We start from the raw sequence: 16,413 nt of genomic DNA, 5'->3' as shown, positions 1-16,413 counted from the left end.
CAAGAATTTAGATCAGGGGGCCAAGATTAAAAGACAAGATTGGAAGTAAAAAATTAATCTAAAAAAATTAATCAATATTAATAACAAAATAAGTAAACAACTATATGATAATGTAATTGTCATATAGAATCTAACATAAAATGTAAACTTTAATTTATTTTTTCACACCTAGCTTATTTTACTCAATTGCCCTCGACGATTTTTCATATTTTGAAACCGCTGCATAATTTCTTCACACTCAATAGCCTTAATATATCTTTCTCAATATACGTGACTACAATCATTCATCCATCGATCTTCTATTCGATTGCGTAATCGATTTTTAATTATGTTCATTGCCGAAAAGTTTTTTCAACAAGAATGTTGAACCTGGTAAGATCAATGCCAAAGTCACTAATGATAAACCAATGGATACGAAACATTCTTTTTCATTTCTACCATCTTTTTAAAGAAGTCTGTCCAATTCCTTTAAGTGCTGAAAACTCTTCAGAGGACCGCATGTCATGGATGTATGTCTCAAGTTGGTTATCCAAGAAAGAAACTTGAACTGTTGAAAAATCACTTGGATAAAACTGAGCAAGCCGAATTAATTTCTCCTTGTTGAATGCTGAAAATAAGTTATCTGGGTTCAAACATGCAACACAAAGTAATAATTCATAATTTTCAAAACGACTATTGAGTTCCTGAAGTTGCATATCTATAACAGTATAAAAAAGCTCCACTTGATAATGATGTGAATTTTTCATGTTTTGAGCTTTTCGTCGTGGCCGAGGTTGATAAAAATCATCCATATCAGGAACATCAATATTATTTTTTGCACAAAATGCAGAAACCTCCTCTAGCAAAAGTTCCACCCATCATCTCTCATGACCTGTAAACGTTGCTTTGAAATGTCAACCAACTTCATAGCATTCACAATATCTTGATCTTTTCGTTGTAATGCCTGTGACAACTCATTACTTATGCCAAGCACACCTTTCATCAAATGTAAATCAAACACGAATTCAAATGTTTGGAGTAAACCAATTAAGATATTTGCTTCTGCTCTCTGATCAGAATCTAAACCATCTTCTATAATAGTTTCAATCACATCAATTACAGAAGAAAACATGTGAATAATATTAACAAGTGCACCATAATGAGAACTCCAACGTGTATCTCCAGGTCTTTTTAGACTCATTTCTTGATTCAAGCCACGACCAGTTGAAATTTCATTATTTTTTAGTGCTTCTATAACTTCAGCATTACGTTTTTCACGAAGAATATCATGACGTTTACATGATGCTCCAACAATATTGAATACCTTTGCAACCAAGTTAAAAAAGGTTGCAATCTGGATGTGATTTTTTGCTACTGCAACTAATGTTAGTTGAAGCTGATGTGCAAAGCAATGGACATAATAGGCAGAAGGATTATCTTTCAAAATAAGAGTTTTTAGTCCATTTAACTCACCTCGCATGTTGTTTGCCCCGTCGTAGCCTTGTCCCCGCAATCTACTAATGCTTAAGCTATGTTTATTAAATACCTCCTCAATTGCACTCTTTAGTGTCACTGCTGATGTATTATTAACATGTGTAATGCTTAAAAAGCGCTCATTCACATGTCCCAGTTTGTCCACATAGCGCAAAGCAATCGCCATTTGTTCTTTAGTAGACATATCATGTGATTCATCAACTATAATAGCAAATAATGAGTCTCCAATATCTTTAATAATAGCATTTATTGTCTCAACGGCTGCAACATTTGCTATTTCTTTTTGGATATTAGGAGAGGTCATTTGATGATTTTCAGGAGCATTTTCGAGGACTGCCTTATCAATTTCTTCATTGTGATTTGCAAGAAATCGTAATAATTCAAAAAAATTTCCTTGATTATTGGAGTCTTTAGATTCATCATGGCCACGAAATGCTAATCTTTGCCGTAGTAGAAAACAAATACAATCCACTGATGCATTCAAACGAGTTCGATATTCCCTTTTCTCGACATCCGATTGCTTGTTTATAACTGTTTGAATACTTTGTCTCTGGTTTAACAAAGCTTCACATTTTCTTTGAGCTATATTATGTGCACTGTTGTGGTCCCCAACGTGATTCTGTAATTTCTCCTTCTTTTTCCAATTTCTGAATCCTTCAGTAACAAATGAGTCTCCCCCTCCTTGATCACCAAGACGTGTCGAAATAGATAACAAAATAGACAATATGCAGCATCTTTCGTAATGCTATATTCCAACCAACTAGGATAGTCTTTGAACCACACTGGATTAAATCGACGCTTTGTTTTGCCAAATTGACTTTGTGGAAAATCATGATCAACTGGTTGACAATGTTTATTTTGTAGATAATGCCTTCTAATTTGATCTCTTTCATTATCACTTCTGTCAAAAAAAAAAAAAAAAAACTCAATTAAGTCACGTTACTTTTCCTTTCTAGCTTTTTTCTTTTTTTTTTTTTTTTTTTTTGGTAGGGGGGGGGGGGGCAAATATGGTATTTCCTAGTAAAAAAAAAAATTGAAATTTCAGGGGCACCCTGCCCCCCCCCCCCCCCCCCCCCCTGGTATAGCCCCATTTTTTTTTTTTTCTAACGTGAGTTTTATTTGGTTAGATGTCCTCTGTGATGTGTGGTCACTTTGCATGTTCTGTATTTGATTCCTGGCCTTCATAATTCATAGCCACAAGCCAATGGCCCCCTCACAATAGTAATAAATATGTCATAGCCATTGACGCAGTAGTGTGTAGAGAGTTAAAGAACAACTGCACCATAAAACAACAACAATCACAAACATACAAGAGCAAGAAGACAAAGCAAATTTAAGCAGCTCACCTGCTGCAGCAAAATTCTAAAAGACAATAAAAACCCACAACCAAACAGAACCGTACTAATTTAGCCACATTTTAGAATTTAGATACATATATGTATATGCCGAAAATCGCACAATTATCTATTAAATCAATATTCTTGGTGATGTGAATTTGACATCACAATGATGTAGTGGTTGAGAGAGAAAAACTTCCTCAATCTTTGGTTTGTTATCATGTCACTTTAAATTCTTATTTCTAAGACTTGTTAACATGTCACATATGAGAGCAACTTTCCAAAAAAATAAAAACAAAAAATTAAATAAAAAAATCATGGTGTAGGTCAAGCACCGTGAAAGATTTTCCTTCCCAATCATTTATAGCACAAGAATCCAATAATTTTAATGAGGATCTAAATTTTCAAAGAATGTTTGTTTTGGAGATGACATTTGAGATACATAAGTTTTATAAATTGATATATATCACTAATAATAAAAATGTAATTTGGTTAAACATCATTTATTATATTATTGAAGTGATAAACCAATCACAATCATTCAATTCATTCCTATGTTGGTTTGTAAATATTTTATAATAAAATTATTAGTAACTTTAGTATTTTCTTCAAAGGTGTTACAACTAATTAAATATATATTGAAGTTTCAAAAAAAAAAAAAATATATATATATATATATATTGAGAATCATGTTACAACTATATTTAATTAATTAATTAGACTCTTTTTTGCTAATATTAATTAAAATTTATAATTACTGCATTGACCGAATGATTACATTTCTTTTTTTCTTTTTTCTACTTTTTTTTTATTGAAAAATGAATGATTACATTTCTGATTGCGTCATCATCCAAAGAATGCAAAACTAATGCAAAAAGGTTACTGATAAAGATATTTTATAAGGCAACAAACTGAGTGTAGTAGAAATCCAAGTCTCTAATTAAATAATTTTTTTTATATATTTATTCTACGTCTACATGACTTTGTCCTAATCAACAGGTACATTTAGAACTATAAGAAGTCATTATAATTCAATTTGCTGAGGTACACTGCATTTTCTTTTGCGACCAACATAGTATATGTAGAGAACCTTTCATATTTATGCTATTATAGTGCGAATTCCCATCTTAGTCTTATACAGAAATGTCCACTACAACATATATGCTATAATTGTAGGGCATTCCAGAACATGAACTCCCTCTAGACTCTTGATTTTTTTTTCACAACCAGCAACAGTGGAGGCCAAGTGGCATGTGATGTGGAGTGAAAGAGATGTGAAAGAAACGAACCTCTTTTTTTATTTGGTATGTACCCATTGATTTCACATTACGTGACATTACCTAATAGATATTATATGCTACTGAAGCTTTGATAAAACTGTTATAATAAGCATAACACATTTATTGAAGTGTTACTACTAAAAACGCTCACCTCCTATCAAGCATTATGTGAAACGTTACGATCACTCTTAATACCAAGCCACACCCGTCCAAAATATCATAAAAACGAACTTATTTTTGGTTTCTTTAGAATCCACTTATTTTACTGAAACTGAAGTTTTTTTGTTAAAAATACGATAGATAAAAGTAAAAATTAGTTGAAATAATACAGTAAGACCCATAAATAGTACAAAAAAATATAATAAAACCCATAAATAATAATAAAAATAAGCTAAATAATAAAATAAATTAATAAAAATAATCTTCGCAAAATAAATACTTTACCATTCGTTTTCTGCATTTATTTTGTATTTTTTTTTTTTTCCTGGCCCCAGTATAAAAACTACAGTATGAAACAGTGCAGAGGTTGTGCCTCCTGTACGGACAGATCTATGAAAACTAAAACAAGATCTATGAAAAGTGAAAACACTCGCTTTTGGACTACGGAAGAGGTGGATTGCCGTACGGACAGACTAGAATAGATTTACCTTTGTGGCCAAAAATATGAAAGGAATAAATAATATATAAAAAATTAACCATTCAAAAACAAGAAATATAATAAAATTTAAAACAAAATTAATATATGAAATCTAATAGTATCTATTCAATATTATAAAAATATAAAAGTCATTTACATTTTGTTTGCGTAGAGATTTTTTTATTTTATTTTTTATATAGTTATAAGGGATTTGCTTTTGTTTTATTAGGGATTTTGTTTGAAAGGGGCCACTGACCACAGGTGTGAGTTAGATAACCATTTTAATATTTGGGATTTTTGGGCCAACTTCAATTTTGAGAAGGGGTTGATTTTCAACATTGGGGGTCGAGTATGAATTTTTTATTAGAAAATGCTAACGAATGCCCTTAGGACATTGGTTAATAATCAATTTAAAGAAAGTTTTTATGGGAAAATGAAATAAAATAATTAATGTTTTGACAGCTTTTTTCATTTTTCATAAAAGTGGTATTAAAACTTTCCTAAAATGGATTGTTAACCAATGCCCTAAGGGCATTCGTTAACATGACTCTTTTTTATTTAAACCCAGACTTTAAATTTTTTTTTATTAATATATATTATTAAAAAAGATTTAAAAATTTCAAGGTGGCATTGTCTCATGGTCCTTCTGTAGTTGTCTCCACTCAATTTTAGGAAAGACATTCCCAGACTTATTGCCAAGCACATTCTTTGGAAGGAGAGCGCTAAGAAAAGCTATTTCTGCTTACTTTTAGTAATTTTTAATTAAAATTTTATATTATTTTAATAAAAATTGTCACATTATTTACTAATTAAACAAAATATAGAGATTAAAACTCACTGTGTCATATTATTTTATATCAGGGAGATTCTCATTAAAACAAAATGAGATTCCAATTGAAAAAGTATTTGGATATTAATTAGTCAAACCTGTGAAAAATAGTTTTTTTTTTTTCCCAATCAAAGGACATATGATACATGTCCATGATGTATTTGTGCTACGAATCCAAAAAGAGTAAGAAAATGAAAATTATAAGGCTCAAATGCAATTTACACTTGAAATTTAGGGTCCCTTTCAACCCAATCACTCAACTTTGAAAACTTACTATTTACACGCTCAACAATTATAACAATATTAACATGCCCTTGTCATTATACGTTTTCACATTTTCGCGGTTAGCCTGCCTAAAAAGAGAGTTTTTTTTTTTTTCTTAATCCAAAATGATGTTGTTTCTTGGTGGGTTAATTGCAAGATTTTAAATGATGTTGACAAAGGGGATATATTGGTAATGTTGCAATACTCGATAGTGTATAATTATAAATTTTCCTAATTAAGGCGTTGATTTTAGAAGTAACCTTAAACTTTTTCAAAGAGGTATGTGCTTTTCTTAAACTTAATAAAACTTTGAGATTTTTTGTTTTTGCTAAATAAAAAGCAAAAGGAAGGAGATGGATCATGGTAATCTTACTTATATATGATTACAGTAACCCAATTTGTTAAGGAGCCAATTCCTACTAGGTCTAAATGGCCTCACAAAATAGAGATAACTCAAGTGAGGGATCTATAGATTCTATACGGCTTCAGTAAAACTGTAAAATAAGTTATTGAGCAACAACTTTGACTTCAACCCTATCATTAATAGTCCTAAGGATGGAGGGGTGTTTATCAAACCACAAAAACGGCATCAAAACTGCTCGCAAAATAGCATAACCGCACCGCACCGCACCGCACCACACCGCATGGTGCAGTGCAGTTTGCGGTTTTATAATAACAAAAACCGCACAAATCGCACTGCACCCTCTCTATATATTAATATATTTAATTATTTTTAATATCTAGCAAATGTTGATTAGGAAAACCAACATAAAATAAAGAAAAACTAGCTCAATAGTTAAAAACTTAGACCAAAAAAAAGGAAAAAAATTAGTTTTGAACTAGGTAGGAGAAGCCCAAAATTTGAAAAATATAACAATTTCAAACCATTCAAATTGCATCTTATATACCGCACCGCACATGTGACCTCAAAAATGAGGTGCGGTGTGGTTATAGTTTTGGCTTAACTTTAAACCGCACCGCATCACACATGTGACGGCAAAAATAAGGTATAGTGCAGTTATGATTTTAGTTTTGCGTTATGATTTTAGTTAAAACGCACCGCAAAGTGCAGTACTAAAAATAGCCCAAAACTGCACCACACCGCGAACACCTCTAGATAGAGCCATGAGATAATAAATATGATTTTTCATTTTTATGTGTACTATGAGAAAGCCAACTACAATTTTTGACTTATAACCACCGTAGCTATGGTAAAAAAAAATGTGTTTCGCAATAAAATGAAGATCAATTAAAAAAAAAAAGAACAATTATAGGAAAATCTATTACAAAATCAATCCAGAAAATTTATTTTGGGATTTAAAATAATGTTAAATTCCATTTTAATTGATGATTGAGTTCAAATGTATTAAGAAACAATATTATATATATATATATATATATATATATATTCAATCTTAGATTTTTTTTTTCATGAAACGTAATTAATTATTTGTGTTATTTCATGCTTTCGCCTTCAAAGATGAAATTATAATTTCATTCCTTCATAGTCCAATAGTTTTAGGCAATGTAGCAATAATCCTAAGTAGAGATAGCAAAATTCCTCTCTCATATGGTCCATCCTACCCCATGCAGGTTATTTCTACCCAAGGACTTGACAAGGCAGGAATGGTTTTGCTCACCCCGCCCCGTCCCACCCCAAAAGTGTACATATATGTTTTTATTTAATATACATTTAAGTAATTTATATACATAAGTTCATCTTTCTAATATCTATCCTATTTTATAATTTTATTATTATTTTTTTACATATTCTATAATATGCCCTAAAACACACTTCATTTCTCTCCCATTTTTACAATTGTTCTTCCTTTTCTTTTCTTTTTTTCATTTTAACTCATTAATGTTGAATTCAACTTATTAGAGATAGAAAAATTCCTCCGATTCACGGCAACTTGTCCCGTTCCCATTTCGAAACAAGAATGAGACACCTCTGATTTGACATTGCCACACCCTATTGTCATCTCTATTAAAGGTGGACTAACATGAATAACAGAAAATTAGCTTGATTCATGAACCCTGCATTCTTCACTTGAGTATGAACAGGGCCGGCCCTAGGCCTACGCCAAGTAGGCTGTCGCCTAGGGCCCCCTACCGGAGAAAGATCCCCAAATTTTGGGCCAAAAATTTATTTATTTATTTATTTTAAAATATCTTTTTGAAGATTTAGAAGAAGAAAAAAAAAAAGATTCTCCTCTACCTTTAAGAAGTTCCAAAGAATTGAGTAATGCTAGAGATAAGACAACTTTAAATATATAGGTGTTACAAATATATGTGTCATTAATAATAAGAAGTAATTCAGATAGGAAAACAGTAAAAATATTATAAATTTTACTTCATAGCCTTTACAAATTGATACGAAATTTATTATGATTTGTAGGCTTCAACAACCTATTAAATGTACTTTTAAATGATTTTTTGTGATTAGTAATATATCTTTGTAAGTTTCATATTGTAAAATTTATAATATCACCATCATTCATTAAAATATTTGTTTATTATATCATCTTAAAGTGTCATTGATCACATTCATAGCCATATTATTTGTAAATTTTTTGTAGTAAAATTGTTATAACTTTAGCATTTTTTTCACAAAAAAATATATTAAAGAATAAAAAGAATGAATTTTTTAAAAAGCTACAATATTAGACACGGATTATTATTTAAACGATAACAAAAATGCTCAATTTGAATATATATTACCTTAGACCTCCAAATTTGTTGAACCGCCAAAGTAAAAACCAACCATTTTGTTTTGGACTGACTCTGACGAGTACTAGACTACTTTGGAAAGAAATAATGTCATACCAAGATTATTGTGATAATTTGGTATCACGATAATTGTGATATACAAGAACATGATATCTCCCTTTCCTGTAAAACGAGTCACTTTTTGACTATTGAATTATTGTACTAGGAGAATCCTATTCTTTCTTTTGTTTTTTTATGGGATTTAACTTCTTCTTTTTAAATACAGTAAGGCTGTATCCAGATTATATACGTGCGCGTCTGTATCTGTTTTAGTACATACACTAGTAAAATAATTTTTAAATATGTAAATAGTATCGTAAGATTTTGTTTTTATGATATATATATATATATATATATATATATATATATATATATTTGCAGGTCTCATGAACAGTGCACGGGATGCACTAAAAAAGCTGGACGCTATCCAAACGGATACTAGATATATCACTGCAAGATAAATATTACATTAACTTTGTAAGGTCAATTCCCAAAAAAAAAAAAAAAACCATTGCAAGGTCTAGTACATCATGACTTTTGACATGTCTTTTATTTCTCAATCCCCTGGAAAGATTTTATGTGGTTTTGTGTAGTTCCCTCAAAAATCTTCAACAAGAATTGTCAAAATTACTTCTTCAAAATTCTAATCTACCAATCAATATTCTATATACTTTTGGCCCATTTGGTAGTAATATTGCACTTTATGACCTGTTTGGTAAGAGATTTCTAGTAACGTTGTTTAAGTATTGTAGAAATATGTGTAGGTGAAAAAATGTTGTAGAAATACGTGTTGTGGTATTTAAATAATAAAATTATTGTTTAAACAACAATACTAAACAGATCCTTAGTTTTCAAAATAATGTAAAAATTGTGATTTAAAAAATGTCCTAAAAACTTGTGTTTTGAGTACTTATAAACGAATATATATATATATATATATATATATATATATATATATATATATATATATATATATATATATATATATATATATATATATATGTTTCACACTATGTTTCTATAACATTTTTAAAACTAAAAACACATAATATAGTGTTTGGTATATGTACATGTTTTCAAAACAAAAAAATGTATAATTTGTTTTACATAAAAAGTGGATTAATTAAGTATTATTTATTCAAAAAGAGAAGGAAAACTCTCATGCATAAGACCAACTAACGGTGCTCTCTCCGCTTCCTCTTTATCCTATCTACAATCCACAACCAAATAAAAGCATGAAATTTGCTTAAGTACTTCAAAATGGCATCCAAATTAAAAACTATCCTAATGATTTTGATAAATGTATGCAAGTAAGTCATGTCACATATAGATTTCTTTGGCTTTATTATTTTTGAAAAACAAACATACACACAAGAAAGAGGGAATATGGTTATAATACAAAAGCACACTAAAAGCTCAACTAAAAAACCTTAGTAACTTTTAAAAGAGGGCGGGACAAGTTATACTGCATACAAAACGCTCTTTAAGTAGGCTTTATTATTTTAAAAGTGATCTTAATGATACTACAAGTTTATTAAATGCATCTTGTAATTAACGTGTCAACTTTTAAATACAATATAGAAAAAAAAATTGTATTTATTATATTATTAACATGATTCTAATTATCTTCGTTGTCACATCATTTTATAACCTTCTATAATTAAATTTGACAATAGTTTTAATTTTTTTTTCCTTATTTTAAGTTTTTTTTTTTTGCTTAGTGATACTTCATGACAAAGAACATATGAGGGGGATGATGTATTGGAGCTCGCTATCACCATTGCTTGGAGCATCTGTTTTAATCGTAATGCAACATAGCTCGAAAAGTCCAGCCAAAATGCTAGCATGATTATCCAGAAGGTGACTGTATAGCTTGATGAGTTCCAAGTGGCCAATTTTCACTGGTCTCAGCCTATGTTGGAATGTTAGAAATACTGAATGAATAGTATTCTATTTCACAAGTAATAGAGTATATATGAGTGCTTTTATATAGGAGGCAAAGTGTTTAGTATAAGTATATGTGCTCCACAAGTAAACAAGATGGGCCTAAAGCCCACAACCCATTGCACGTTAATAGCCCCCCTCAAACTCAAGGTGGGTGTAAGACCAACTTGAGGTTGTCAACCAAAGCACGGAGGCGTCCTTTAGGATATGATTTGGTGAAGATATCTGCAAATTGATCTTTAGAGGAGACCGAGAACAGCTTGAGAGCACCATGGACAAGATGATAACGAATAAAATGACAATCGATCTCGATGTATTTAGTCCGTTCATAGAAGACATCATTGTGAGCAATATGAATGACACTCTAGTTGTCACAATAAAGAAGAGTAGCAGAGGATGTAGACACACCTAAGTCCTTAAAGTCATCGTAGCCAAAGGAGCTCAAATGTGGAATCAGTGAGGGCACGATATTCTGCTTCAGTACTAGAGCGGGCCACAAGGGTTTGTTTCTTTTTTCACTAAGAAACCAGAGAAGAAAAAAGGAGAAAGTAATAACCAGTGGTGGACCTATGATTAGTGGGATCTCCTACCCAATCAGCATTAAAGAATACACAGAGAATAAGAGGAGACTGAGCAGAGTAGAAAAGACTATGGAAGAGAGTGCCCTTCAAGTATCAAAGAATACGCAGAACAACAGCATAGTGAGTCGATCATGGAGCAAACAGATACTAGCTCACCTAATGAATAGCATATGAAATGTCTGGACAAGTGACAGTGAGATAAACTAGACTGCCAACCAATCGTCTATAAAGAGAGGGATTAGACAAAGGTTTCCCCCCTGAGGGAGTCAGATGTGCATTGAGTTCAACTGGAGTGTCAACAATCTTGCTATTAGTGAGTCCAGCTCGAGAAAAAAGTTCAAAAGCATACTTGGCTTAAGTAATATAAAGACTATCTGTGGAATGAGTGATTTCAAGACCCAAGAAGTAGTTGAGATGTCCAAGATCTTTCATCTCAAACTGTTGACTGAGAAAATTCTTAAGTTCTTGAATACCATTGAGGTCATCACTAGTTACGATCATATCATCCACATATAGGAGAAGCACAATGGTGCCTTTGTTAGTGCGATAAAGGCAAAATCATAAGGACTGGCAGTATAACCTAAGAGAAAGATGGTGGAGCTGAACTTCGGAAACTAAGCTCTTGGAGCCTGTTTAAGGCCATAAAGTGCACATCGAAGGCAAAAAACCTTATTTGAATCAATAAAGTGACTAGGAGGAGGTTGCATATAAATTTCTTCACTTAAGTCCCCATTAAGGAAGACATTTTTGACATCTATTTGAAAAAAAGTCTCATTTACTAGTAGTGGCAACAACTAAGAGGGTACAAACAGATGAGATACAAGCAGCCGGAGCAAAGGTCTTTTCATAATCAATCTCATACTTTTGTGTAAAACCTTTTGCAACTAGACGAGTCTTATAGCGCTCAATTGACCCATTAGATTGAGTCTTGATCTTATAGATCCACCTACAACCAACCACAGACTATCTAGGAGGGAGAGTAACCAAATCTTAAGTATGGTTTTTGGATAATGTATCAAGTTCCTCTTTCATTGCAATCTGTCATAAAGGGTCAATAAAGGCCTCATGATAGGTGTGAGGCTCGTGTAGTGTAGCAAGTGCAGTGTAACAATGATAATCAAGTAAATTGTGCAGGAATGGATCTTACCTGAGTTGAGTGACGAGGTGGAATGTCTTGTGGAAGACCTTCAAGCGAAGCAAGAGCAGGGGACCCAGGCTCAAAGTGGGGTAGCTTGTCATCGACTAGTTCATCTTCCATATGTTCATTAGAGGATGATCTAGGAGAAGCATAAAAAATATCTGGTGGTTGGATAGAGAAGTCCAAAGGAGGATCAAGAGTATTTGTAGAAGGAACATGTGACTCGTGTGGAAAGATTTCTAAAATAGAGGAGGTAGTCAGGTGATAATGAAAATGAGAAAGATCAACAAATGAGCGGTGTTCCCAAAAGACAACATTAGGGGAAACACGAAGATGATGAGAGACAGGATCATAACACTGATACCCGTTTTGAGTTTCACCATAGCCAAGGAAACAACAAAGTCTGGATCAAGACTCAAGTTTGTTATGCTAATGAGGCTAAAAAAGAACGAAACAAGCAGAACCGAAGGAGCGCAGGTGATGATAGTCAGAGGGTGACCTCATATGGAGTTTGATTATGGATGATAGTGCTTGAGATGCAATTAATAGCATGCACAACATGAAGAGCAATATCACCCCAAAATGGGGCAGGAACTTTGGTAGAAAGAAGGAGTGCAATAGTGTCAAAAATATGACGAAATTTTCGTTCGGCTCGACCATTTTGCTGAGAGGTATCTGGACAAGTTAGGTGATGTATAGTGCCATAGGAATGCAACAAAGCTTGAAAAGCATGTTGAGTATATTCAAGAGCATTATCCAATCAAAAATTTTTGATACGTTTAGAAAATTGTGTTTCAACCATTTTTGCAAAGTTACTGTAGATTGGTAATAATTCAAAAGGCGAGGTTTCATAGGAAAATCCAACCATAACAAGAATAATCATCAATACAACAAAATATCGAGATCCACCAATACTAGTAACAAGAAAAGGTCCCTAAACATCATAATAAATTAACTCAAAAATACTATTAGAGATAGATTCACTATTATTGAAAGGCGAAGCTGGCTATTTTTCTAATTGGCATGAAGTATAATCAAAATTGTCTTTGGACATAGAACCTAATAGACCCCTAGAAGCTAATTGTTGTACTCGAGAAGAGGGTGCATGACCAAGACGAGAATGCCAAAGTACGAGAGAAGGTAAGAAAGAAACTGCAGTGGCTGCAGCAGCAATAGAAACAGGAGCAACTGGTGGGAAGATGAAGGTTATCAACGATAAACATACGCCTAACTTTAGGACCGGTCCCAAGCTCCTGCCCCGTCCTCGGATCTTGTACAATACACCTATAATAGTAAAAAATAAGGCGATATCCTAGTTCAACTAATTGTCCTATAGAGCATAAATTACAGTATAGGTCAGGTACATAAAAGACCTCAGGAACTGAGAGGTTGGAGGTCGAAACAAAACCTAGACTATTGACATGCATGGTGGAACCATCAACTATATGAATATTAAGAGAATGTGGTGCAGGTTCAAGTTTGGAGAATAAGGACGAGGGAGGTGTCATGTGATTGCAATAGGCATAATCAAAATGCCAAGAGTGAGACTTACTAGGTAAAACTAAGAGAGCAGTGGAAAGAGATGCATTACCAGCCATACGAATAGCCTGAGTTATGATGTCCTGTAATTCAATGGAGGAGAGGTTAATAGTGGATGCAGAAAACTGGGACTTAACTGAGACAAAAGGCATTGGCGAAGTAGACTCAGTATTAGCAACAACAGTAGTATCAATGACTACTATGATCAACCTCACTTCATTTGGGACCAAATTGACCTTTCTGATCTAACTTGGGCATGCTCGAAGGATGCTCAGCAATATGTTATTGTTCGAGATGTTGCAAAAATGAAATCTACACAAAAAACTGAGTAAGGAGCACCTGGAGAGCAAAAATGTCAACGGTCAAACTCACGATCAAAGTCTACTAACATTGCATGCAGCAGTGCTGTGTTTACTGTGTCTATGTCTATGTGCAGGAATCTCTGAGACCGATCTGAGAGCTTCCATCACACACCCTTCTCTATAATTTATCCCACGTACACCAACAATAATGACATATTGCAAATTTAATTATATTGCTTGAAAAAGTTCATCATATGATATCTACAAACTTTAATGTCCCAATTTATCTGACATATTGCTTGAATAAATGGAGATTCTAGCATTTTACCCCTATTTTTCAAAATATTTGGCAATATGCCCCTGTTTCCAAACTATTTAGGTTTATGCCCTTGTTTCGAAACTCGATTTTATTAAAATCGAGTTTCAATGAAGAACTCAATTGGTAGAAAATTGAGTATGGGGCAATCAAACTAAAAAAAAAAAAAAAAATGGCATGAAACTCGAGTTTATGGAGCTCAAGTTCCATACCTATAGCGGCATTCAGTAACACCTATAGTGGCATTTCCATGCAATTTTTTTTTTTAAAGTTTGATCAGCCCAAAACCTATAGCGGCGTTTTCATGCAACTTTTTTTTAGTTTGATTAGCCCAAAACCTATAGCGGCATTTAGTAACACCTATAGCGGCATTTTCAATGGAACTTGAGTTCCATGCAATTTACTTATTTATTTATTTATTTTAAAGTTTGATCGGGCATAACTCAATTTTAAACCAATCGAGTTCTTCATTGAAACTCGATTTTGAGGCAATCGAGTTTCAAAACAGGGGCATGGACCTAAATAGTTTGAAAACAGGAACATATTGCCAAATATTATAATAAAAAAATTATAAAAAAGGGGTAAAATGCTAGAATCTCCTGAATAAATTGTGCTACCAACTTTGAAACACTGTTAATAAATCTTAGCAGCTTCAACTGCTTGGCCGTATAATTGAGTCGAATGCTCATTTCGTCATAGATTTCGTAAATATATAATTATGGCTTTGTTTTCTAGTACTAATTCCTATGTGATTGTTTGTGGTTGATACATGATCACCTACAAAATCTTATGCGGTATCAATGTTCATTAAATATGTGACTAACGGGGTTTTGTGTACACATGATAGCTCAACAACGGCCAAATATGCAAATTTTGAGTGATTACATATTGCGAATACAATTTGGAGTCCAAATGCATTGTTTCCGCAAATAGTTTGAAGAAAGGCATAGATATGAATAAGCCCCATTAAGCAAAATCTCAATTCAACCTTAAAAAATTATCAAAATTACTAGAATAGAAAAACTCAAATATACATCTGAAATTTGTTGTTGGTATTGGTAATTAGAAAGAGGAGATTAGCAACAAAATAATAATAATAATTAGAAAGAGGAGAAAATAAAGAGAAGTGAAAGAAAAAAGAAATAGGAAGCACAACGAAATCAAGATACGCCCTTAGTAGTTGTAGCACTCCAAACCGTTGCAGCCTCCAGATATCACTAAACTCGCCATGTGACTCGCTCTATATGAACCTTACAAACTGATGTGATGATTAATATGATTCGCGGGTTTCAACTACGGTCATAGTCAAATTCGTCTCTTTTTAGTACTCGTAGTGTTACTCTTTTTGGTATAACGTATCTTGAAAGATATTGGGCTTACCTTCGTTGAATTGTAAGACATCTCAACCTCCGCCAGTAATCGTGGATACAGACTGGCTTAAAGTTAGAGATGCATCCATGCATGCGCAATAAAACAAATTAAAATATTGCTAGTCTGTTCAACGAATAATCGGGACTCCCATGATTACTAGAGGTTGCTTTTTAGGTTTCGTGCAAAATGAAGATGGCTTTAACTTTATTTACTCATAAATCATAATAGACACTAGACTTTATCTACATTTGGAAATTCCGTGCATGAGTGCTCTTTGTTCCTAAAATTTATTAGAACCCAAAAGGTTGATGACAATTTATACACGCGAGTTAACTTTTTGATGATTTGTAAAGACAATGTTTTGTTTTTTTAGATAATGTAAGTGGCGATGATGGGATTCAATTTTTTTTTTAAATAGGTAATTTAAGAGGTCGCGGTGTGATTTGAATCACATATATCAAACATCACAAAAGATGTCACTATTATTAAGCTATCACTTAAACCCTTTGAAAAGATAATGTGAGAGCAATCTATTATATATTAAACAGAAAATGTTTGACTTTTAGTTAATCTCGTAATATTTTATCACATAAAATTTTGAGATCTCATAATTTTACACACCATTATTCTGAT

At 32.6% G+C, this 16,413-nt stretch overlaps 1 protein-coding gene across 1 annotated transcript; it reads right to left on the bottom strand.

Moving 5' to 3' along the window:
- Window positions 1-838: 838 nt before the first annotated feature.
- On the bottom strand, window positions 839-13,943 carry LOC142616631 (uncharacterized). Its single transcript, XM_075789445.1, has 3 exons — window positions 13,805-13,943; window positions 12,300-12,491; window positions 839-2,154 (listed from the first exon to the last, which is right to left on the bottom strand). Exons 1-3 carry the CDS (start codon window positions 13,941-13,943, stop codon window positions 839-841), a joined length of 1,647 nt encoding a protein of 548 aa, XP_075645560.1.
- Window positions 13,944-16,413: the final 2,470 nt, after the last annotated feature.

Source organism: Castanea sativa, chromosome 11, assembly GCF_040712315.1.
Source record: "Castanea sativa cultivar Marrone di Chiusa Pesio chromosome 11, ASM4071231v1".
NCBI lineage: Eukaryota > Viridiplantae > Streptophyta > Magnoliopsida > Fagales > Fagaceae > Castanea > Castanea sativa.
This window is presented reverse-complemented; position numbering and strand designations above follow the sequence as displayed.

What these genes read in the sequence shown, in the direction of transcription:
- LOC142616631 (XM_075789445.1), bottom strand. Translation starts at nt 13,943, where the DNA reads ATGCCTTTTGTCTCAGTTAAGTCCCAGTTTTCTGCATCCACTATTAAC. An exon ending in TGCTCTCTTAGTTTTACCTA is followed by an intron (nt 12,492 to 13,804) that starts GTAAGTCTCACT and finishes CCTCTATTTTAG; the next exon opens with AAATCTTTCCACACGAGTCA. An exon ending in TGCTCTTGCTTCGCTTGAAG is followed by an intron (nt 2,155 to 12,299) that starts GTCTTCCACAAG and finishes TTGGTGATCAAG; the next exon opens with GAGGGGGAGACTCATTTGTT.